Raw genomic sequence first — 25,520 nt, 5'->3', positions numbered from 1 at the left:
CTCATGCCTGTAAACCTAGCACTTTGAGAGCCTGAGACGGGTGGATCACTTGAGATCAGGAGTTCGAGACCAGCCTGGCCAACATGGTGAAACCCTGCCTCTGCTAAGAATACAAAAATTAACTGGGTGTTGTGGTGCTCACCTGTAATGCCAGCTACTTGGGAAGCGGAGGCAGGAGAATCACTTGAACCCAGGACACAGAGGTTGCAGTAAGCCAAGATCATGCCACTGTACTCCAGCCTGGGCAACAGAGTGAGATTCTGTCTCAAAAAATAAATAAATAAAAACAAGCAAAAAAACTTACTGAAACAACATAAAATCCAGCTATAATTTTCAAGAGAGAGAGCTAATATGTATGAATGTAGAAAGATAGAAAGCAAAAGGATGGAAAAACTCTATCAGGCAAATTCTAACCAAAAGGGAGGTAAACTAGCTATATTAGCATGAGACAATATGATCTTTCAAACGAAAGAGATAGCTAGAGATAGGACCCTCAACAATGAGAAAAGGTTTATTTATCCATGAAGGTAAAAATAATTCCAAACTTGTGTGAACCTAATAATTGCCTCAGTGTACAAAGAACAAAATGACATAATTGTAAGATGAAATAGACAAATCTACCACAGTGAGGAGTTTCAAAACTCTGTCAGTAATTGAAAAATTAAAAAGACAAAACGGTTACAGCTGAAAATTAAATTAAAAATTCAGTTTCTGGGTTACAATAGCCACTTTTAAAGTGCTTACTAGTGACGTGACAATGGCTGCTGTATGGCTGCTGTATTGGACAGCACAGAAAGTACTTTTGCACTGCATTAATTTAGAAGACTTAATATAATTAACAATATTAATAATTGAGGAGTATTGAGCACCACATCCAAGGTGCTGATATCTTTATAATATCTGATCATAATGTAGGCAAGTTAGAAATTAATGACAAGAAAAGGCAGAAACATTGGAGATAGGTGAAGATTTCTTAAACAGAATATAAAAAGCACTAGATACAAAGGAAAAAAATTGATTAATTGGATTTCATCAAAAGACACCGTCTTAGTCTGCTCAGGCTGCCATAACACAATGCTATAGACTTGGTGGCTTAAACAAGAGAAATGTATTTTCTCACAGTTCTGTAAACTGAAAGTTTGAGACCAGGCTGCCAGTATGACTGTGTTTTGGTGACCACTGTCTTTGTGGCTTGCACACAGGCTTCTTGCTGTGTGTCTGTGTGGCAGATAGACAGCAAGATCTCACCATCTCTCTTCCTTTTCTTATAAAGCCACAGTCCTGTCAGATTAGGGCCCTTCGCTTATGACCTGATTTAACCTCAGTCATCTCCTAAAGTCCCTATCTCCAAAATAGTTGGGGTGGGGGAAGCGCCTCAACTAATGAATTTTGGTGAGGGCAGTGGGGAGTGCACATTTCACTGCATAGTAGACGCCATTGAGGAGAAAGAAAAGAGTGGGAGAAGGTATTTGAAATACATGTATTTGACAGCCAGGCGCGGTGGCTCAAGCCTGTAATCCCAGCACTTTGGGAGGCCGAGGCAGGCGGATCATGAGGTCAGGAGATCCAGACCATCCTAGCTAACATGGTGAAACCCTGTCTGTACTAAAAATACAAAAAATTAGCCAGGCGTGGTGTCAGGCGCCTGTAGTCCCAGCTACTCGGGAGGTTGAGGCGGGAGAATGGCGTGAACCCGGGAGGCGGAGCTTGCAGTGAGCCGAGATCGCGCCACTGCACTCCAGCCTGGGCGACAGAGCAAGATTCTGTCTCAAAAAAGAAAAAACAAAAAGAAATACATGTATTTGACAAGGACTTGTACCTGGAATATATAAAGAACTACAAATCAAGAATAAAAAGAAAGGACAAAAAGCCAATGGAAAAATGAACAAAGGATTCAAACAGGCATTTCACAAAGAACTTACCTGTAACATATGTTAAATGCTCAACCTCATTAGTCATCAGATAAATACAAGTTAAAACCTCAGGGAGATGTTACTCCACACCCACCAGAAAGTTAAATTAAGAACACATTGTCATGACAATTCTGGGTTTGATTTTGTTTTGTTTTTTTTTTTGAGATGGAGTCTTGCTCTGTTGCCCAGGCTGGAGTGTAGTGGTGCGATCCTGGCTCACTGCAACCTCTGCCTCCTGGGTTCAAGTGATTCTCCTGCCTCAGTCTCCCGAATAGCTGGGATTATGGGCACCTGCCACCACGCCGGACCAATTTTTGTATTTTAGTAGAGATGGGGTTTTGCCATGTTGGCCAGGCTGGTCTCGAACTCCTGATCTCAAGTGATCCACCTGCCTCGGCCTCCCAAAGTGCTGGGATTACAGGTGTAAACCTCCGCGCCTGGCCTGTCATGGCAATTCTAAGTGGTGATGAGGATGTGCAGCAGCTGGAGCTGATGAAAATACATGAGCACAACCCCTTTGGAAAACTAAAAGAATTCCCTAAAACTGAGAGTAGACACTTACACTCCTGGGGAGTGAATATATTTCTATTCATGATTTCTATCTCTGATGACAGAAATTGAGCTAGTGGGTATCTGTGGTTGAGTAGAAGGATAATGACTAGGAGTGGGCAGTATGGGATGCTGGTAATGTCCTCTTCACCTAACTGTTGGTTACCCTGGGTGTGTTCACTTTGTAGAAATTCATTGAGCCAAACACATACAATGTATATACTTTTCTGTATATATGTTTTTCTTCAATAAAAACTTGATTTAAATAATGTTCTTTTTCTTAAACTGGGTAGCAGGTTTATGGTGTTTTATGTGTTACCTATATTTTATACATATTTTATTCCTGTTCATTGTTCAAAAAAGTATAAAAAGTGATAACTGCTTTGTTGTTAATTTGAGCATCTCCTGCACCTAGCACAGTGCCTGGGACATTATAAATATTTATTAAATATTTGTTCTATGGAACGGAAGTAGGCTAGTAATTTCTTTTTGCTTTCTAACAGCTGATTTTTGACTCAATTATTTGTAAATATGATTTCTACTCAGTTATCTCTAAATAATATGTAAATACTGTGTTTATATTTATTAGTAAGCTGAATTTGTTAAATGAGAAACCTCTCAATATTAAGGACACATCATAAATTATTAGCATGCTGTGTTATAGTGACTAAAAGTAACATCAACAATTTAGATAAGTATAGTGTGGCTTTATGGATGTAAGTCAATACATCATGCAGCATTGAAGATGTGCAGTTTAATAGACCTTCTAATATTCTTGGGTGTCTCACTGTTTCTTTTTTCTTTTTCTTTCTTTTTTTTTTTTTTTTTTTTTGAGATAGATATCACTTTGTCACCCAGTCTGGAGTGCAGTGGCGTGATCAGTGCTCACTGTAACCTTGACCTCCTGGGCTCAAACCTCTCACCTCAGCCCCCTGAATAACTGAGATTACTGGTTTGTGCCACCTAGCCAGGCTAATTTTCTTTTCTTTTCTTTTTTCTTTTTCTTTTCTTTTCTTTCTTTTTTGTAGAGTTTGGGTCTCACTATGTTGCCCAGGCTGGTCTTGAACTCCTGGCCTCAAATGATTCTCCCTCCTTGGCCTCCCAAAGTGTTGCGATTATAGTTTTGAGTCACTGCACCCAGGCTTACTGTTTTCTTCAGTTGTTTCTGAACAACTGGAATCTCAGCTATCTTGTTCCATTAAATCCTGTGTTCATTCCTCTGTACCATGCTGCTGCTTGCCCGTTTTTGCATTTCTCCTTTCTGCTTTCCTGAACATCCTGAGTCTTACTGGGCTGGCATTCCCTTGTTGGGACAGGGGAGAGGCTCTAGGCCTTGGATCCTTGTTCTGATTCCTTCTCCAAAGAGTTTTCCCTTTTTCTTCCCCTTTCAAAACAACATAAGTGCAAAAGCTTTGTCAGGATGTCGGGAATTTAAAAAGCTTCAGAAACATTTTGATTCATTTAACATTACTCCGAAACTTTTTAGAGTAAGAGTACCAAGTCGCTGAATAAGACGATCTTGAAATTAAATGATATTTTACAATTTTGAAAACACCTTCACAGATCTTTCCTTATTAGATTCTCAGAGCAACCGTATGAGTTGGCACTGTCAAAATTCAGTTCAACAAACAAAATCCAACTAACAGAAAAATTCACAGCTAACATCATATTTAATGGTTGAAGACTGAAAGCTTTCCCCCTTAAGATCAGAACAAGACAAGGATGCTCTCGCCACTCCTATTCAACACTATTGGCGGTTCTAGGTGGGGCAGTTAGGCAGGAAAAAGAAAAGACATTTATATCAGAAATAAATAAAACTATATTTACAGGTGACATGATCTTATATGTAGAAAAATCCTACAGAATTTACCAAAAACAAAATTGAAACTAATAAATGAATTCAGCAAAGTTGCAGGATACAAGATTATTATCTAAAAACCAGTTGCATTCCTATATGCTAGCTATGGATAATCTGAAAATGAAATAGAAAATATTCCATTTATAATAACATCAGAAAGAATAAAATACTTATGAATAAAGTTAACCAAAGAAGTGTAAGATTTGTACCCTAAAAAACAGAAAACATGTTGAAGGAAAGTAGAGATCTAAATAAATTGAAAGACGTCCTGTGTTCATGGCTTGGAAGTCTTAATATTGTTAAGATGGCAGTGCTACCCAGATTTATCTACAAATTTAATGCAATTCCTGTCACAGTTCAACTGCCTTTTTCCCGGAAATAGACAACCTGATCTTATAATTCATATGGAATTGTAGAGTCATATTTGCCACAACAATCTTGAAAAAAGCAAAATTGTAGGACTCATACTTCCTGATTTCAAAACTTACTGCAAAACTACAGTAATCCAGATGGCATGTCACTGGCATGAGGAGAGTCATGTAAACCAGTGGAATACAATTTAGAGTCCAGAAATAAACCCATACATTTATGGTCAGTTGATTTTGACCAGGGTGCCAAGATCATTAACTGAGGAAAGAATAATCTTTTCAACAAATGTTGCTGGGGCAACTGGATATCTACATGTTAAAAAAAATGAATTTGGATCCCTGCCTCACATCACATACGAAAATTAACTCAGAATGGATCAAAGACCTAAACCTGTTAAGTTCTTAGAAGGAAACATAGGTGAAAATCTGTATGACCTTGGATTAAATGGTGATTTTTAAAGATATAACACAAAAACACAAGCAGTGAAAGAAAAAAGTAGATAAACTGGGCTTCGTTAAAAACATTCATGCATCAAAGGACACTGTAGAATGAAGACAACTCACAGAATGGGGGAAAATATTTGCAAATTATATCTCTCATAAGTATACATATTTTATATATATTGTTTGTATCCCGAATATGCAAAGAACCCTTTCAACTCAAAGATAAGACAATGCAATTTAAAAATGGGCAAAGCATTTGAATAGAATAGACATTTCTCCAGAGAAGATGTACAAATGACTTAGAAGCACATGACAAGATCTTCAACATCATAGTCTGTAGGGAATTACAAATCAAAACCACAGTGAGAGATAACACTTTACACCCTCTAGGATGGTAATAGTATTTTTTTTTTTTTAAGACAGTAACAAGTTTTGGTAAGGAAGTAGAGAAATTAGAGCCCTCATTGCTGATGAGAATGTAAAATGATGCAGTTACTGCACAAAAGTTTTGCAGTTCCTCAAAAAAACTAAACATAGAATGACTCAGCAATTCTACTCCTGGGTATAGACCCAAGAGAATTGAAAACATATGTTCATACATTAACTTGTACATACATTAACAAGTGGCATTATTTGTTCATAGTTGCCAAAAAGTGGAAGCAACCCAAATGTCCATCAGCGGATGAAATGATAAATAAAATGTGGCATATCCATACAATGAAATCTTATCCAGCCATAAAAAGGAATGCAGAAGCCAGGTGCAGTAGCTCTCAAGTGTAATCCTATTGCTTTAGCAGGTCACAATGGGAGGATTGCTTAAGGCCAGGAGATCAAGACCAGCCTGCGCAACATAGACCCAGTCTCTACAAAATAAATAAATAAAAATAATGAAATAACTATCACATGCTACAACATGAACCTTGAAAACATTATGCTAAGTGAAAATCCAGTCACAAAGATGACAAATTGTATGATTCTGCTTACATGAAATGTCCACAATAAGCAAATTCATAGAGACAGAAAGTAGATTAGTGGTTGAGAAGGAATGAAAGAAAGGATGAATTGAGACTAACTGCAAGTAGGGACAGAGTTTCTTTTTGGGGTGATGGGACTGTTCTGGAATTAGATAGTGGTTATGGTTGTACAACATAGTGAATATACTAAAAACCATTCAAAGGCTGAGTGCAGTGGCTCATGCCTGTAATCCCAATACTTTGGGAGACCCAGGTGGAAAGATTGCTTGAGGTCAGGAGGTCAAGACCAGCCTGGGCAACACAGCAAGACCCTGTTTCTAAAAAAAAAAAAAAAAGTTTAATTACCTGAGTATGGTGGTGCATGTCTGTAGTCCCAGCTACTTTGGAGGCTGAGGTGGGAAGATCACTTGAGCCTAGGAATTCGAGGTTACAATGAGCTGTGATTGTGCCACTGGGCTCCAGCCTGAGTGATAGAGCATGACCCTGTCTCTCAAAACAAAACCCTCCAAAAAACAAAAACCACCCAAGCATACATTTTAAATGATTAATTTTATATTATATGAAATATATCGGCTGGGCGCAGTGGCTCATGCCTGTAATCCCAGCACTTTGGGAGGCCGAGGTGGGCGGATCATGAGGTCAGGAGATTGAGACCATCCTGGCTAACATGGTGAAACCCCATCGCTACTAAAAATACGAAAAATTAGCCAGGGCGTGGTGGCACATGCCTGTAGTCTCAGCTACTTGGGAGGCTGATGCAGGAGAATTGCTTAAATCCGGGAGGCAGAGGTTACGGTGAGCCGAGGTCGCGCCACTGCACTCCAGCCTGGGCAACAGAGCAAGACTCCATCTTAAAAAAAAAAAATATATATATATATATATGTCAAAACCGGCAATGAGAACTCCATTAACATTTATTGTATATTCCCTGAGTGGTGCAGGAGAATCAGAGCTTAGAATCTTGTGAGGAAGGCATGGTACTTAAATAAGTCTAATGTAAGGCAGCTTGTAATAAGTAGTACAGACAGCTGAAAAAGCACAAAGGAGATATTCAGTCTTACTAGGAACCAGGGAGGTTCATAAACGGCTTTGCAAGGTGGGAAAGATTTTCACAGGTGGAAGGGGTTTGAAATAGGGAATTCAGTCAAAAGGAATAGTGTGAGTGAAGGAATGGAGTTTGGAATGTGAGGTACATGGGATCAGGGTGGGGTGTTGAGGTAGATGACGCAGAAAAATAAAGATGAATCTTGCATAGGTGACTGTGAGTAGCATGCTAAGGAGTTTGGGCTTTATTACTTAGGAATCGTATTTTTAGTTTCAGGTCATGTCTGCTGGCGGAGGGAAGGGTGAGTTGGAGGAGAACAAAAGTTAGAACCAGGGACACCGGTTATTACCATTGTAGTTTTTTAGGAGAGGTGATATAGCTGAACTAGGTTATGGTTGTGAGACTGGAAGGGAGGCACGTCTGAGTGAGTGCAGTAGACTTAGTAGACTCTTGGTTGTTTATGTGTGCATTCCGGGGATAGGCAGTGAAGGGAAGAATGACCCTGAAATCTTGAATTTAATGACTTGAAAGGATAATGATGGTATTAACAGATGAGGAACACAACAAGACAAACAAATGAAAAAGTGAATACTGAGGAGAAGGAGGTACCACTGTATTTGGCATTTAGTCATTGGTGATTTTGAAGACAGCAATTACAGTCAAGTGGCTGCTGGAAAGGATTTCAGAGAATGGTTGAAGAAGATAGCCATAGGATGAGAACATGGAAGGCAAGGAAGGGAGACTTGAGAGGTTTGGTAATAAAGAGAAGAAAGAAAAGGTTGCTAGTTTGAAGTGAGTTAAAAGAATTAGAGAGTAGAATTAAAGTAGAATTACGGGATTTTTACTTTTTTAGTGACCCGTGAGAGGCTTACTGGCAGTGTGCCAAGATTCAAGAGCTCAAAGATTGGGCAGGGTGGTAGTGATGGGATAGCCGGGTGTGGTAGCTTGTGCCTGTAATTCCAGCATTTTGGGAGGCTGAGGTGGGCGGATCACTTGAGGTCAGGAATTCGAGACCAGCCTGGCCAACATGGTGAAACCTGTCTCTACAAAAAATACAAAAATTAGCCGGGTGTGGTGGCGGTTGCCTGTAATCCCAGCTACTTGGCAGGCTGAGGCAGGTGAATTGTTTGAACCTGGGAGGTGGAGGTTGCAGTGTGCCAAAATCGAGCCACTGCACTAACTCCAGCGTGGGTGACAGAGTGAGACTCCATCTCAAAAAAAAAGACAGGAGGGAGCCTTCTGCCTCTTTAAACATTTGAGATGCGTGTCCTGAGATGCTTCTGTGAAGTTAAGAATATTAATTTTTTGATACGAATCTGACAAAACTAGACATCAAAGTATGCCATATATGGTAATTAAAACAATGTGGTACTAGTACAGAAATCAGACAGTTAATGAAGTAGAACAACCAACCCAGAAATAGAAGCAGATATACCTGAAAACTTCACATACGAGATTTAAAATCAGTGTGGAAAGCTGGAAATCACCCATAGTTTCATTCTACAGTCAGTTGTTTTTCACGTTTTGGTGTGTTTGCATTTAGTTGGTTTGCTATACTTTAAAAATAAATAATGCTGTAGGCTGAGCACTTTCGGAGGCCGAAGCAGGCAGATCACATGAGGTCAGGAGTTCGGGACCAGCTTGACCAACCTGATGAAACCCCATCTCTACGAAAAATACAAAAATTAGCCTGGCTTGGTGGCGCTTGCCTGTAGCCTCAGCTACTCGGGAGACTGAGGTGGGAAGATGGCTTGAGCAAGGGAAGCAAAGGTTGCAGTGAGCTGAGATGGCGCCACTGCACTCTAGCCTGGGTGATAGAGCCAGACCTTGCCTCACACACATACACAAAAAAAACTGTAAAGTAAAATTTCTATATACAATTCTGTGATATGAACTCTACCTTAGTGTGTTATGAGAATTTTGATCCTTATATGATATATATAATCAAGTGCAGGTATGTTGTAGTTTACAGAACCATTACTTTGAAACAGGACCTTTAGGTTGCTCCTAATTCATCACTGTTAAAATAATGCTGTAGGAAACAAATTTTACATAAAAGTTTTCTATATTTGAAATGATTTTTGTGAGACAAACTTTATTTATTGTAAAAATAGTTCCAGCAGTTCAGAATTGTGAAGAGTGAAGGTGTTTCCTTCACATCTTCTTGTCTTTCTCCTTGGTGGTAACCACTGTTAACAGTTTCGTGTGTATCTTTTTTAGTTTTTATTTTTTTGTAGAGACAGGGTCTTGCTTTGTTGCCCAGTCTGGGGTGCTGTGATGTGATCATAGCTCACTGCAACCTCATACTCCTGGGCTCAAGCAATCCTCGCACTTCAGTCTCCCAAGTAGTTGGGACTACCGGCATGTGCCACCATGCCCGGCTAATTTCTGTATCTTTTGTAGAGACAGGGTCTCACCGTGTTGCCCAGGCTGGTCTGGAACTCCTGGACTCAAGCGATGTCCCTGCCTTGGCCTCCCAAAGTGTTGGGATTACAGGCATGAGCCACTGCACCTGGACTAGTTTCTTTTGAATTTCTGAGTAGTATTCAATTGTATGGCTCTCCTATAATTTCTTCATTCATCTTTTGGTAGACATTTGTGTTGTTTCCATTTTTAGGCTATCATGAGTACAGCTGTTGTGAACATTTGTGTGCGTGTCTTTGTGTGGATGTATTTCCATTTTTAGGCTATTATGAATACAGCTGTTGTGAACATTTGTGTGCGTGTCTTTGTGTGGATGTATTTTCATTTCTTTTGACTAAAAACCTAGGGGTGCACTTGTTGGGTCACATTAACTTTGTAGAAACTGCATTGCATCTTTGCCAGTATTGAATGTTGTCAGCCTTTTAGATTTTTCTTTGCATGCTTTTCCCCCCAAAAGACCAAAATGGGAATTGTTTTTCTTTTCATTATAAACTTGTAAAGGAATTCTAAAGTTCTAAGGGATGCCAGGCAGGAGGTTCATCTATGTGAACAGTTATTAGTTTGAGATAGAAAATGTCAAGGATATCCCTAAAGGCTCTTCAAGAGATAACTATAGGACATACAAGTTTAACTTATTTCTACCCCATCACTTCTAGTCCCACGTGACTTCAGAATTTTAAGAGAAGTTATTATTATAGGAATATGTAGCACAGAGGGATTCCATAGGCCTGAAGATTAGTACTGATGGCCTTCTTTGCGTTATTCTAGGCCAGTACTATCCGATGAAACTTTCTGCAGTGATCTAGCCACATGTGGCTCTTGAAACGTAGGGCTAGTGCAACTGAAGAATTGAATTTAACTAAATTAATTTTAATAGTGAAATATGTGTAGTGATTTCTTTACTGAACAGTGTAGTTCCAAAATGTTATTTTTCAGGAAAGATCCTCTAACAAGAAATAGTTGAGTGAGACGTGTTAGCTGAGCTGGCCCTGGGGCAGGTGTGTGTTTTCAGTCCTTCCCTTTCCTGTGACAGAAGTGAAACCAAAGCCTAGAGAACCACAGAGGAAGAACCAGTGGATTCATAAGCGTGACAGTTCAGGTAGGGGAAGCTATTTGGTAATGAGCTCTTTTGGTCAGATGCCACACTCTTTATTTTTCTTTCTGTTTATTTTGCCCTATTAAATTATTTGGTAAAGAGTAAAGCCTACTTTAATCCATTTTTTTTAAGTGGACCTTTGGACGAAAGTATGTGATTTAAATTCCAAAACTGTGCATTGTTGTCCAGGAGAGTCCTGATTAAATCCCCCCCGTTTCTTTGATGAAGATAAGCAAATAATCTTTCTGCACATGAAAGGCTTTCAAGTAAGTAATGATGTAATTACCTCACTAAAGTTTCCATTAAAGGTTTGTTGAAATTTTCATTCTTTATAGTAGCAATGAGTTTATAAGTTTTGACATTTTAAGTTGTTATAATGAAGACATTTCTATACCCTTCAGACGGCTAAATGTTCTAATAACTCAACATATAAAATGCCTATCAGTTTTATATTTTCATTTCTTTTTTTTTTTTTGGAAACAGAGTCTCGCTGTGTCACCCAGGCTGGAGTGCAGTGGCGCAATCTCAGCTCACTGCAACCTCCGCCTCCTGGGTTTGAGCAATTCTCCTGCCTTAGCCTCCCGAGTAGCTAGGACTACAGGCACACACTGCCATGCCCGGCTAATTTTTTGTATTTTAGTAGAGATGGAGTTTCACTGTGTTGCCCATGCTGGTCTTAAACTCCTGAGCTCAGGCAGTCCTCCCTCCTTGGCCTCCGAAAGTGCTGAGATTATAGGCGTGAGCCACCACGTCTGGCCTTTACTTTCATTTCTTCACAGCTGCATGGCTATAGTGGTTGGCTTTCATTATTGTTTCCTAGGGGCAAGGTCAGTGTTAGAAAAATTGTGGAATTTTCTGTTGACATTGCTATGGTGAATAGACAGCTACTATTTATAGAGACTTATACTTTGTTGAAAAAATGAGATGCCCTGCTTGGCTTACCATAAAAACACAGATGCTTCTGGATTCCAGTAGGGAGGCCTTTTGTTCACAGCATCTGTTTTGGTTGGCCAGCCAGATGACTTCTGTGGATTTTTTCACTCCTTTTGAAGGACACTTGACAAATAAACAAGTTTATAAATGAGTTAGCATTTTGTAAATTTATTTTATTACTTTAGCTATATAGTTCTGTGAAGTATTTTGAACTATTAGGTCATTTTAGCTCAATTTTCTCACTTCCTAAATAACCTTGAGATGATCAGTCCTTTGTTACATGTTCTTTGGATTGTTTATTCTGCAGTAGAGACAGGTTTGTATTGATTTATAAATTTTTGTGTTCAACAAACGTTTAATAAGTACTCACTGTGTACTAGGCCCTGTACTAACACTGGGAACTACAGATGTGAGCAAGATATAGTCTCAGTCTTTGAGAAGTTTAGTGTCTTATATGCAATGCAAACATGTAGACAGATGATAAAAATATAGTTGAGTGCTTCCATTTGAAGTTTATTTCATCAGTTTAGTGGGGAGGGGCAGGTGTCTAGGAATGCCTTCCAGAGAAAGTAATGTCTAAGTGGAGAATTGTAGAGTGAGTAGGAGTTGTCCAGAGACGGAGCAGGGGTTAGCAGGGGAGATTATATAAAAGAAAGAAGCTTGCGGGTGAAAACGACCCTGGGAAAGTGGAAACTGAAAAAGTTCAGTACATTTCTGTCAGATGGCTGATCAAGCTGTGACTTTGGGCAAAATTCTATCAACATTTGTTGAACACAGAAATGCTGTCTCTTTCACAAAGCAGACTTGTGACCTAGACTTTATTCATCTCGTACTCAATTAGTGATTTCCAAACATTTATCATGAATTTCATAAGTAAAAAATGTTTTGATTATGTACCCTCATGTATTGATTATATGACTATTTATTTATAGATGGTACGTAGTACTCAAAGTTATATACACAGTAGAACATGTATGGAAAAAAAAAGGATGAGCTAAAGATGATATGTACAATATTCTCGTAGTGTTAATTTTACTAAAAATACAGAAAGTAGGCCAGGTGTAGTGGCTCACACCTGTAATCCCAGCACTTTGGGAGGCTGAGGCAGGCAGATCACTTGAGGTCAGGAGTTTGAGACAAGCCTGACCAATATAGCGAAACCCTGTCTCTACTAAAAAAATAACAAAAAATTAGCCCGGGTGTGGTGGCACATGCCTGTAGTCCCAGCTACTTGGGAGGGTGAGGCAGGAGAATTGCTTGAACCCACGAGGCAGAGGTTACAATGAACCGAGATCATGCCACTGCACTCCAGCCTGGGTGACAGAGCAAGACTCCATCTAAAAAAAAAACAAAGAAACCCAGAAAGTAAAGTGGTACATCATTATTCTTTAAAATCTTCATTTAATATTATGTGATACAGCTGCTCAGAGGGCTGTTTCTAAATTCAGTTTATTTTGATACTTGAATGGCAGTCAAAGCCTGGAACAAAATGGAGGAATTTGGCTGCACTTTCTTTTTTTTTTTTTTTTTTTTTTTTTTTTGAGACGGAGTCTCGCTCTGTCGCCCAGGCTGGAGTGCAGTGGCCGGATCTCAGCTCACTGCAAGCTCCGCCTCCCGGGTTTACGCCATTCTCCTGCCTCAGCCTCCCGAGTAGCTGGGACTACAGGCGCCCGCCACCTCGCCCGGCTAGTTTTTTGTATTTTTTTTTTTTTTTTTTTTTTTGAGACGGAGTCTTGCTCTGCCACCCAGGCTGGAGTGCAGTGGCCGGATCTCAGCTCACTGCAAGCTCCGCCTCCCAGGTTTACGCCATTCTCCTGCCTCAGCCTCCCGAGTAGCTGGGACTACAGGCGCCCGCCTCGTCGCCCGGCTAGTTTTTTTTTTTTTTGTATTTTTTAAGTAGAGACAGGGTTTCACCGTATTAGCCAGGATGGCCTCGATCTCCTGACCTCGTGATCCGCCCGTCTCGGCCTCCCAAAGTGCTGGGATTACAGGCTTGAGCCACCGCGCCCGGCCGTTTTTTGTATTTTTTTTGGTAGAGACGGGGTTTCACCGTGTTTGCCAGGATGGTCTCGATCTCCTGACCTTGTGATCCGCCCGTCTCGGCCTCCCAAAGTGCTGGGATTACAGGCTTGAGCCACCGCGCCTGGCCTGGCTGCACTTTCTAAATCATATTCTTTTTTCCCCAGACTTATTCACCATTTATGGAAGTGCTTTATTGAAATGTGGCTGGTAAATTTCCATCTATTAGTTTTTCTTGCAGATTAATAAAAATATATTATACTTTTATTATGCTAATAAATGAGTTCCAAAAGTCACTGTAAGTCTTCATGTGGAAGATATTTTAAAAAGTTGTAGAATATTCTGTTTCTGACTTTATAAAGTATGAAGATATGAGGTTTTGGTGTCTTTATTTTTTAGATTATATATATTGTTGCAACAGCAGAATCACTTAGCAATGGAAATGTTTCCAAATATCCAATTTTGAAATGCTCTATTAGGAAAGAGTTTTCTCTCTCTCTCTCTCTTTTTTTTTTTTTTTTTTTTTAAGACGAAGTCTAGCTCTTATCCCCCAGGCTGGAGTGCAGTGATGCCATCTGGGCTCACTGCAACCTCTGCCTCCTGGGTTCAAGCAATTCTCCTGCCTCAGCCTCCTGAGTAGCTGGGATTACAGGTGTGCATCACCACGCCTGGCTAATTTTCATATTTTAAGTACAGACGGGGTTTCACCATGTTGGCCAGGCTGGTCTCGAACTCCTGACCTTAGGTGATCTGCCTGCCTCAGCCTCCCAAAATGCTGGGATTACAGGCGTGAGCCACTGCGCCCGGCCGAATTTTTTCTCTTTTTCTTTTTTCTGGAAAAGCTGAAAAGAATTTTGACATGTCGCTAAATATTTTTATTTTATAGGGGCAGAATGAGATTTTTTGTTTTTTAATATCTTCTTGGTAGCATACTACTTATAACCTCTTCAGAAATATTTAGCAAGTTTGGAACTCTAGTCTTTTTATTTTAAAAAAATTGTGTAACTCATCTACATTTAACAAATCTTTTAAGTACGTTTCTTGTGGTGACTAGTGAATCTGTATGGATTTAAAAACAAAAAAAAGATGATGAGGCCGAGGCAGGTGGATCACTTGAGGCCAGGAGTTTGAGACCAGCCTGGCCAACATGGTGAAACCCCATCTCTACTAAAAATACAAAAATTAGACGTGGTGGTGCACAACTGTAGTCCCAGCTACTCTGAGCTGAGATTGCGCCACTGCACTCCATTCTGGGTAATAGAGCAAGACTGTCTCAACAACAACAACAAAAAATTTCGGTGGCTACTCCCTATGTCCCAGAGTAGAGTAGAGGAAGATTCTATATTGATACAGTTAACCTCAGTGACATCTGAGGTACCTTGTTCTGACTTAATTGCAGCAATAGTTTACCTGTGAATGAAGCCGTTAAAGGCTTTTGTATCAGATGCTATCACTGTAACTTTATTCTGAGAATAATAATAATAATTATTATTATTATTATTATTTGAGATAGAGTCTCACTCTGTTGCCCAGGCTGGAGTGCAGTGGCACTATCTCGGCTCACTGCAAGCGCCGCCTCCCGGGTTCACACCATTCTCCTGCTTCACCTTCCCAAGTAGCTGGGACTACAGGCGCCCGCCACCACACCTGGCTGATTTTTTTGTATTTTTAGTAGAGACTGGGTTTCACCATGTTAGCCAGGATGGTCTCAATCTCCTGACCTCGTGATCCACCCGCCTTAGCCTCCCAAAGTGCTGGGATTACAGGCGTGAGCCACTGCGCCCGGCCAGAATTCTTTTTTAAAATTCCAGTCAAAGCAGTCATTTCATCAGTGGTTACAGTTTTCCTGTAAAGCACCTTGTTTCATTTACAGTTAAGAATACCTCCCTTTTAATACATTGTTCCTTGGTATCTTACAAAATTGTATTTCTTGTATATTTCATAATTACCCAACAAATACAAGATGAAAGAAGCATCTATATTTTTATCCAATTGTATAGCAAACCCCACACACTGTATTTTGTCCTGATATCTTCAAGTCTTTAGGGTTTTCTAAGAGCTTTTGACTATACTTACCAATAAAAGAATACATTTAGTTTGTCACCATTTTTATTTCTGTGTATAATTTCACCTATGGGCCATGGCTTTTCTTAAGGAAACCTTAGCAGTTTCGACACTAACTTTCATACAATTTTGTGAAGTATCACATTAAATAGTGTGATTTTAGACATAGGTGGAAAAATTATAGACGTTTAACTCTTGCTGTGAACACTTAAAAGCCTGGTGGATTATGAGGACTTTGTTTGTGCCATCAGATTATATCTTAAGGTAGAGTAGACACGTAGAGTGAGGTTGGTCTTTAACAAAAAATGGGCTGGGCGCGGTGGCTCATGCCTATAATCTCAGCACTTTTGGGAGACCGAGGCAGGTGGCTAACCAGGTCAGGAGATCGAGACTCATCCTGGCTAACATGGTGAAACCCCATCTCTACTAAAAATACAAAAAAATTAGCCGGGTGTGGTGGCGGGCGCCTGTAGTCCACCTACTCTGGCGGGTGAGGCAGGAGAATGGCGTGAACCCAGAAGGCGGAGCTTGCAGTGAGCCGAGATCGCACCACTGCACTCCAGCCTGGGTGACAGAGTGAGATTCTGTCTCAAAAAAGTTAATATAAATAAATTACATACATACATACATACATACATACATACATATATACATAGATAAATAAATGGTATGGCTGGATGCGGTGGCTCACACCTGTAATCCTAGCACTTTGGGAGGCTGAGGCTGGCGGATTGCCTGAGCTCAGGAGTTCGAGACCAGCCTGGGCAACGTGGTGAAACCCCCATCTCTGCGAAAAATACAAAAATTACCTGGGCGTGGTAGAGCGCACCTGTAACCCAGCTACTTGGGATGCTGAGGCACGAGAATCGCTGGAACTTGGGAGGCGGAGGTTGTGGTGAGCTGAGATCCGCCACTGCACTCCAGCCTGGGCAGCAGAGAGAGACTGTGTCAAAAAACGAAACAAAACAAAAATAAATAAGAAATGGTGTAAAGTCAATATAAATACAAGTACTAATATTTTATTTTTATACCCCAAAGGATTATCGTATAATACAAACACCCTTCAAGTACACATATCCCACTTTAGAGACTACTGCCCTAAACAACAGGGATAATGATATTGAAACTGGCCTTTTAGTTAAAATAAAACAAAGCCAAAAATAATTCACTTTCCTCTATAAACTTGTATTTGGGAGACAAATGTAAGAATAATCAGCTTGGCCGGGCACGGTGGCTCACGCCTGTGATCCCAGCACTTTGGGAATCCAAGGTGGGTGGATCGTGAGGTCAGGAGATCAAGACCGTCCTGGCTAACATGGTGAAACCCCGACCTCTACTGAAAATACAAAAAATTAGCCAGGCGTGCTGGCGGGCACCTGTAGTCCCAGCTACTCAGGAGGCTGAGGCAGGAGAATGGAGTGAACCCGGGAGGTGGAACTTGCAGTGAGCCAAGATTGTGCCACTGCACTCCAGCCTGGGTGACAGAGCGAGACTCCATCTTTTAAAAAAAAAAAATGTCAGCTTTGGCTTGAGGTTTGGAGAATGAACACTTCTATGACTGCCTGTCATAGCTCACTAGGAAACCCTAGCGAACCATGGAAGGGTTATTGGTTAAATATATTGTGTAAAGGAACATTTTGCTAGTTGCTGTTGACTAAAAAGGCTGTTTTTTTTTTTATATATATAGTCTGTAATTATTTTTGTTGAAAGATATTTGGAAGATGGTTTTTCTCAATCTATAGGAGATACAGTTTGTAGCCACCTGGGATCTCTTATAAAAAGATACTTTTTCATAGTATACTTTTTATAATATACATAAAATTTCATAATATACTTTTGATAATGTATATAAAATTTGATACATAAGTTTATCAAATTTATTGAATTTACTTTAGTGCATTTTTATTAGTCAAGATTCTTTGGAAGACATGGAAAACTAATTCAAAAAAACTTGAGCAAAAAAAAGTTTGTTGGCTCGTAACTAATATTCAGGACTGGTCTCCAGAGCTTGGTTGCCAGGTCTGTGTTTCCAGGTTGTCTGTTAGCTTGTCTGTGTCTCTGTGATAGTTTTACTGTTTTAGAGTGGAAAGTCTTTCTCCGTGGGGTGCTCTGACTTGCAGAAGAATGCCTTTGGTCTAGTGCCAGCGTATATAAAATCCTGTGGGTGGGATAGAATAGGCGTAGTTGCATGTGTGCTGACTGGCAGTCTCACAAAACCACATGGAATAGGGAAGGAACAGTTTCCCAAAGGAAGGGTTTGCTCTTACTTCAGAGGAAGGGATGCTGGGAGTCAAAAACAATAGATGTTCGTTATAGCAATGAGAGTGATAAAGAAGAGAAGACAGAAAGGCATAAAGTATTCTTTAAGGGAATAGAACATGACTTAATTTGATTTTCCTAATCATTGATTCTTACAGAGCATGCAAGCAGCGAGATGTCCTACAGATGAATTATCTTTAACCAATTGTGCAGTTGTGAATGAAAAGGATTTCCAGTCTGGCCAGTGAGTATCTGACTTTGTTTTCTTTTAACCTGCTAAGTGGCATTTGGGAAACTTCCAGAGAGTCATTTTTAGGAAACGTTGGAAAATCTTTTTTTTTAATTTTTCTTGCTGAGTTGGAAAATGGAGAAGATGACGAAAAGTTGTGTATTTCAATCATTACTGTGTCAAACCTTGATAAATACTGTGTAATGTTTTTAAAATCACATACAGTTTTTTATATATAAAACTTTAGTTTTCATCGGTTGTCTTAGGAGAGCTAAACATACTGGTTGTATGAATCATATATAGCAGAGTTGTTAGGTGTTTGACTTTGGCCAACTCAGATTGTTTGAGTTTTCCTGGCTCTACCAATTACAAATTGGGTGACCATTTCTGTACCTCTATGTCCTGATCTGTGTAATGGAGATGATCTCTTCCTCAAGGTAGCTATGAAGAGTAAGTTACATAAATAAAGTGCTTAGGACAGTGCCCAACATGTTAATAGCCCTTAGTAAATATTAGCTGTTATGGTTATTATTACCATGGTAATCCAAGAGACATGAACACTGGAAGATGGGCTGGGTGTGGTGGCTCATGCCTGTAATCCTAGTACTGTGGGAGGCCAAGGCGGGCTGATTGCCTAAGCTCAGGAATTTGGGACCAACCTGGCCAACATGGTGAAACCCCATCTCTACTAAAAATAAAAATTAGCCAGGCTTGGTGGTGTGTGCCTGTAGTCCCAGTTTCTCAGCAGGCTGAGGCATGAGAATCACTTGAACCCAGGAGGCAGAGACTGTATGTAGTGAGCTGAGATGGCACCACTGCACTCCAGCCTGGGTGACACAGCGAAACTCTGTATCAAAAAAAAAAAGGAAAGCCGGGCGCGGTGGCTCAAGCCTGTAATCCCAGCACTTTGGGAGGCCGAGACGGGCGGATCACGAGATCAGGAGATAGAGACCATCCTGGCTAACACGGTGAAACCCCGTCTCTACTAAAAATACAAAAACTAGCCGGGCGAAGTGGCTGGCGCCTGTAGTCCCAGCTACTTGGGAGGCTGAGGCAGGAGAATGGCATAAACCTGGGAGGCGGAGCTTGCAGTGAGCTGAGATCCGGCCAGTGCACTCCAGCCCGGGCGACAGAGTGAGACTCCACCTCAAACAAAACAAAACAAAACAAAACAACAACAACAACAAAAAAAAAACAAAAAGGAAAGAGAAAATTGGAAGACGAAAAGCAAATGTAGAATCCTTAAAGGCATTTTGCATTGTTATTTATTTTAACTGATTCATATCACCCCACTGCCAAGACTTTTAAAGACCCTGCTGCAAGTTGAGTTCCATCCATATGCTTCTGAGATTGGTATAGATAAGAAGATGAAGGGGCTGTAGGGAAATAAGAGGCAAGGTGGTAAGGTTTTAACTGAGCATTTTTCTTAAAATGTTGTCTGTGAAATACATGAGTTTCACAGAGTTAGAAATGCTAATCATCTTTGGTTTCCAGCTTCAGAGTAAGAGGCTGTACTATATGGTGATATTAACATTGTTTCCAGTGCTAAACATTCTGTGATGCTAAATTGAGCACAGGACTTTAACAGATAAACTGAAGTATAGATAATCAATGTGAGAATTTGTAGAATTCTTTTACATCTGTTAAATGTTCACTGTGCTCATGGTGGGGTTACTCAAAATGTAGTTGATATAAGGAACATGTGTTCTAGTGGCAAGAAAATATGTATAGAAACATTAGCCATTGATGTGAAAATTCACAGCATTCTAAAAAGATAATTTTTAAAAAGGTAGTGAGCTAGGCATGTTGGGGCATGCCTGTAGTCCCAACTACTTTAGAGACTGAGGCAGGAGAATTCCTTGAGCCCAGGAGTTTGAGGCCCGCCTGGGCAACATAGCCAAGACCACATCTATTGGAAAAAAAAAAGATACTGCTGATGCATAACAGGATTTGAAGCTTCTGTCTTACACATAGTACTTTCTAGTTACCTGGTATAGGAGATTATCATGAGAGGACAATTTTTTAAAAATTTTATTTATAGGCCGGGCGCGGTGGCTCAAGCCTGTAATCCCAGCACTTTGGGAGGCCGAGGCGGGTGGATCACGAGGTCAGGAGATCGAGACCCTCCTGGCTACCACGGTGAAACCCCGTCTCTACTAAAAATACAAAAAACTAGCCGGGCGAGGTGGCGGGCGCCTGTAGTCCCAGCTACTCCGGAGGCTGAGGCGGGAGAATGGCGGGAACCCGGGAGGCGGAGCTTGCAGTGAGCCAAGATCGCGCCACTGCACTCCAGCCTGGGCGACACAGCGAAACTCTGTCTCAAAAAAAAAAAAAAAAAAAAAAAAAAAAATTTATTTATAGGTAATTTCTGAACAGGGAATTAGCACAAAATTTTTTAAAACAGTAAATATTGATGTCTACATGAAAGCTGATGTATTTTGGGAATTTTTTAAATCTTTTTTTTTTTTTAATTTTGTAGGTTGTTATTGTTTTAGCCTGTTGTCTGTAAATAAATTGAATAAGTAGTCTAAAAACCTTTTTTGATTGCTATATCCTAACTCTTTTATCTTTGGCTCTCTTCTCCTTATTTTATTAGGATGTGAAGTAATTCTCAGGAGAGGAAATTCATCTAGTTTTCACTTGATGTCAAGGACTCTAAGTCACTGGCTTCAGTTTTATGTAAACTGGAAATGTAATGAAGTTGGTATTTTGGATGGTATTTTGGCTGGATTCTGCTTGATGAGTGTTTGACCCAAGGTGCTCCTTATATCTGGAACACATTTGGGATTGCTGATAGTTTTGGAAACTAAATTTGTGGTTCTGTTTCTTCAAGACACAGATAATGTAGTTTCCACCTGATACTCGATAAATATCAGTTTGAAAAGAAATACATTTTGAAATTATGTTCTTCATTTCCTTCAATGTGGAGTACTAACTATGTTTCTGTCCTTTAGGCATGTGATTGTGAGGACCTCTCCCAATCACAGGTACACATTTACATTGAAGACACATCCATCAGTGGTTCCGGGGAGCATTGCATTCAGTTTACCTCAGGTAACTCAGATGTTAATTTATTCTCTTCTGTTTTTGAAAGTCATAGAATATAAATGGTCCATTCATTTTAAGCAAGCATCACCCTATTACTGTATTGATTCATACTGAAGAAAAATATCTAAATATTATATAAGGAATTTAAAGATACAGTCTTTTTTTTTTTTTTTTTTTTTTTTTTTTTTTAAAGACAGGGTCTCGTTCTGTCACCCAGGCTGGAGTGGCACGATCACTGCCCCTCATCTCAAGCAATTCTCATACCTCAGTCTCCCAAGTAGCTGAGACTACAGGCTTGTACCACTGTGCGTGACTAATTTTAAAATTGTTTGTAGAGATGGGGTCTTAACTGTGTTGCCCAAGCTAGTCTTTAACTCTTAGGCTCAAGTAATCCTCCCACCTTGGCCTCCCAAAGTGCTGGGATTATAGGGTATGAATCACCACGCCCGACCTAAAGACAGATTCTTAACTGCCAATTTTTGCTATGGCTGCCTTCTTTTGCCTTGAGTTTTTTCCCTAATTTTTAAAGATTTTGCAGTAAAATCAGTCAGCTATCACATAAAGGGTCAAGTTATTTTAATGTTAACTCCCAGGGTAACAGAAAAGATAAAAAGCATTTTATTTGTAAAATTGATATCTAAGAATAGTGATTTTATAATGTGATGGCATTATACTAAAGAATTTGGAAAGAGTCTCAAATTACAACATAAGTTGCTAGGCTCCCATAACAACTGGATGGGTTGTGATTACAGTTACAACTGTTGGTGGATTCTCTGGAATCCAGAGAATTAGATTGCTTAGCGCTGTCCCAGGCACATCATACAGAATATAAAGCACCACAAATACTAGTCTATATCTTCTTCTCCCTTATCATTTTACTCAGGCTGCTGACTGACCCCAGTCCTAAGTAATGTAAATGCAATCCCTACCTCCTCCTAGTATGCTAATGAGCATTGGTAGACTTCCCTGAAGGTTTAGAGAAAGAGATCAAACACTCATTTAAGAACTATTAGGCTGGGTGCAATGACTCATGCTGGTAATCCTAGCACTTTGGGAGGCCAAAGCTGGTGGATCACTTGAGTCCAGCAGTTCAAGACCATGTGAGCAACATGGCGAAACCCTATCTCTACTAAAAGTACAAAAATTATCTGGGTGTGGTGGTGCCTGCCTGTAGTCCTAACTTCTTGTGGGACTGAGGCAGGAGGATCACTTGAGCCTGGGAAATCGAGGCTGCAGTGAGGTAAGATACTGCCACTGCACTGTAGCCTAGGTGACAAAGTGAGACCCTGTTTAAAAAAGAAAACAAACAAACAAGCAAACAAAAGAACTATTAGATGGACCAGGTGCCTCACGCTTATAATCCTAGTGCTTTGGGAGGCGGAGGAGGATTGCTTGAGACCAAGAATTCCAGACCAGTATAGCGAGACTTATCCCCTACACTGCCTCTACAAAAAAAAAATTTTAATTAGCTGGGCATGGTGTCACATGCCTGTAGTCCAGGCTACTTGGGAAGCTGAGGTTGGGAGGATCACTTGAGCCCAGGAAGCCAAGGCTGTAGTGAGCTATGATTGTGCCACCATGCCCCAGCCTGGGCTACAGAGTGAGATTCTGTCTCTTTAAAAAGAGGAAAAAAAGGAACTATTGAAGATCTCTTGAAGCCCTCAAAAATTACAGGAAATTTTCACTTACTATTCCACCTGTCTGTTTGATACCTCTTCATTATCCAGACCACTTTCACATTTATTTCTAGAGATTAAAAATTTGGGATATTCCAGGGTTCGTCAGCTTTTACAGAGTTCCATTTGGGATTCTGATTGTTAGAAATAGCTTGAGGTGTGACCATTTCTCCTTGTCTCTGTTTTATTTAAAAAAAAAAAAAAATTCCCCCAACATTTACTATAGACCAGGCTCTATTCTCAGTACTTTGGCATGTGTTAGCTCTTTTAATTCTCCAAACAGCCTTGTTTTTTTTTTTTTTTTTCTTTTTTTTTTTTTTTTTGAGACGGAATCTCGCTCTGTCGCCCAGGCTGGAGTGCAATGGCCGGATCTCAGCTCACTGCAAGCTCCGCCTCCCGGGTTTACGCCATTCTCCTGCCTCAGCCTCCCAAGTAGCTGGGACTACAGGCGCCCGCCTCGTCGCCCGGCTAGTTTTTTGTATTTTTAAGTAGAGACAGGGTTTCACCGTATTAGCCAGGATGGTCTCGATCTCCTGACCTCGTGATCCGCCCGTCTCGGCCTCCCAAAGTGCTGGGATTACAGGCTTGAGCCACCGCGCCCGGCTCCAAACAGCCTTGTACAATAGCTACTGTTGTTATCCCTAAGGACTGCTGTATCAGTCCATTTTCATACTGGTATGAAGAAATACCAGAGACTAGGTAATTTATAAAGAAAAACAAGATTTCATGGACTCACTGTTCCACATGGCTGCGGAGGCCTCACAATCATGGTGGAAGGCAAAGGAGGAGCAAAGTCATGTCTTACATGGTGGCAGACAAGAGAGCATGTGCAGGGGAACTGCCCTTTATAAAACCATCAGATCTCGTGAGAGTTATTCACTGTCATGCAAACAGCATGGGAAAACCCATACCCATGATTCAGTTACCTCCCACTGGGTCTCTCCCATGACACATGGGGATTATGGGAACTAAAGATGAAATTTGGGTGGGGACACAGCCAAACCATATCAGCTGTCTTTGGGATTGAAGTACAGAACCTAAGTGTGGCTTCCTTTTGACTTAAAGTCTAAGCTTAACGAGCATGGTGCTAAATTTCAGGTTGGCCGGAAGTGGGGTGGGGTTTTACAGAAGAGGTCTTCTGTGGGAGGTGAAGGGCAGAGAGGAGGGAAACAGGATGTGGTAAGAAAGCTGCAAGGGAGAGCACTTGTTGCACGTATTCACAGTGCAGCATCTTCTAAATTACCCACCACAGAGTCTGCAGTGTTTGGATGAGCAGGCGAACTGTTGATTTTCAACCAAAAATAGTTTTTCTCATTGTTCTTTGGAGTGTTATCAGTAATTACTAATTTTGAATCTATACCAAGCAAGCCCCAAATTCCTGCCTAAACGCAATCTGGCTTGCCTTCATGCTTCTTGCCATTGTAAACAGTAGGGATTTGGGAAAGCCTAAAATCTAGCTGTAAATGTCTAAAAATCTTCTGGCTAGTATACAAAGAGTAGCTATGACTATCTAATGATTTTGGTCCCTGATTGGGTTTCAAAATATATTTTCTGACCAGTTTTAATTGAGTCTTCATGAATCAAATGTCTTCCTTTTTGAGATACTGTAACAAACAGTAAAACTAACTGCAGCAGTACATTTAGAACACTGAAGTGTGATCTGATACAGTGAAGACCTTCTGTAGCATCATGTTGTGCAAAGGAGCATCCTTCTCAGTGGTGCCAGCTTTGCTGCAAAAGGCAAGCTTTGCACTCTTTGGAACAGATGTTCAGATATAAACTATAGCACATGCATTACTTTCCTAGGGTAAGTAACAAAGAACCATTACTGGGTGGCTTAAAACAACAGAGATTTATTCTCTCACCATTCTGGAGGCTGGAAGTCTGAAATCAAGCTGTCAGTAGAGCTATTCCCTCTCTGAAGGCTCTAGGGAAGAATCTGTTCTGTGCTTAGCTTCTGGTGTTGCCGGCAATCCTTTGGTGTTCCTTGGCCTGTAGCTGCATCATTTCAATTTCTGCCTCTGCTGTCACATGATGGTGTTCTGTCTATGTGTCTATGTCTCTTTCTTCTTAGAAGGACACCGGTCATATTGGCTTAGGGTTCACCCTAATTCATTATGGCCTCATGTTAACTTGATTACATTTGCAGATATTGTATTTTTAAATAAAGTCACATCCACAGGTGTTGGGGGCTAAGACTTCAACATACTTTGGAGGGGAGAGCACAGTTCAATCATAATAGCATACCATGTTTTGATCTTTGAATGTGTTCCGAAAATTCATTAAAATTCCTCTTTTTTTCATGTCTAATTTTGATTGCTTTGGTTTTAAGTATCTTTTTTTTTTTCTCTTTTACTTTACAGAGAAAATGGGCTGGGCTTTCTATTGGGCAAGAAATAGAAGGTAGGTATATTTTTTAGCCACCTGATAAAGATTTTTTATGTGATTTTCTCACAGATATTGAGAGCTGTACAATTTTCTATTACTAGTGGTCAGACCTTAAGCATTCATTGTATCAGAATACTGGTTAGATCTGTGAGAATGGAAGTAAATAGTTATGGTACCTCTGTTCCTATATCTTTTATGAAGTGTGTGATAAGGTCATCATAGTTCAAGGCAAG

At 40.3% G+C, this 25,520-nt stretch overlaps 1 protein-coding gene across 2 annotated transcripts in view; it reads left to right on the top strand.

Annotated features, from left to right (window-relative positions):
• The window catches only part of NSF (N-ethylmaleimide sensitive factor, vesicle fusing ATPase), a 166,940-nt gene that overhangs the window by 11,850 nt on the left and 129,570 nt on the right, over window positions 1-25,520 (top strand). For both annotated transcript variants that reach the window (XM_030923020.1, XM_010389038.2), the window contains exons 2-4: window positions 18,105-18,190; window positions 21,130-21,229; window positions 25,263-25,302. In XM_030923020.1, the coding sequence (XP_030778880.1) occupies window positions 18,105-18,190; window positions 21,130-21,229; window positions 25,263-25,302 (226 nt within the window). The remainder of the gene's footprint in view (window positions 1-18,104; window positions 18,191-21,129; window positions 21,230-25,262; window positions 25,303-25,520) is intronic.

The sequence above is a fragment of the Rhinopithecus roxellana genome, chromosome 19 (assembly GCF_007565055.1).
Source record: "Rhinopithecus roxellana isolate Shanxi Qingling chromosome 19, ASM756505v1, whole genome shotgun sequence".
NCBI classification, from domain to species: Eukaryota; Metazoa; Chordata; class Mammalia; order Primates; family Cercopithecidae; genus Rhinopithecus; species Rhinopithecus roxellana.
The sequence above is the reverse complement of the archived record's forward strand: the minus strand, read 5'-3'. Positions and strand labels throughout refer to the sequence as shown.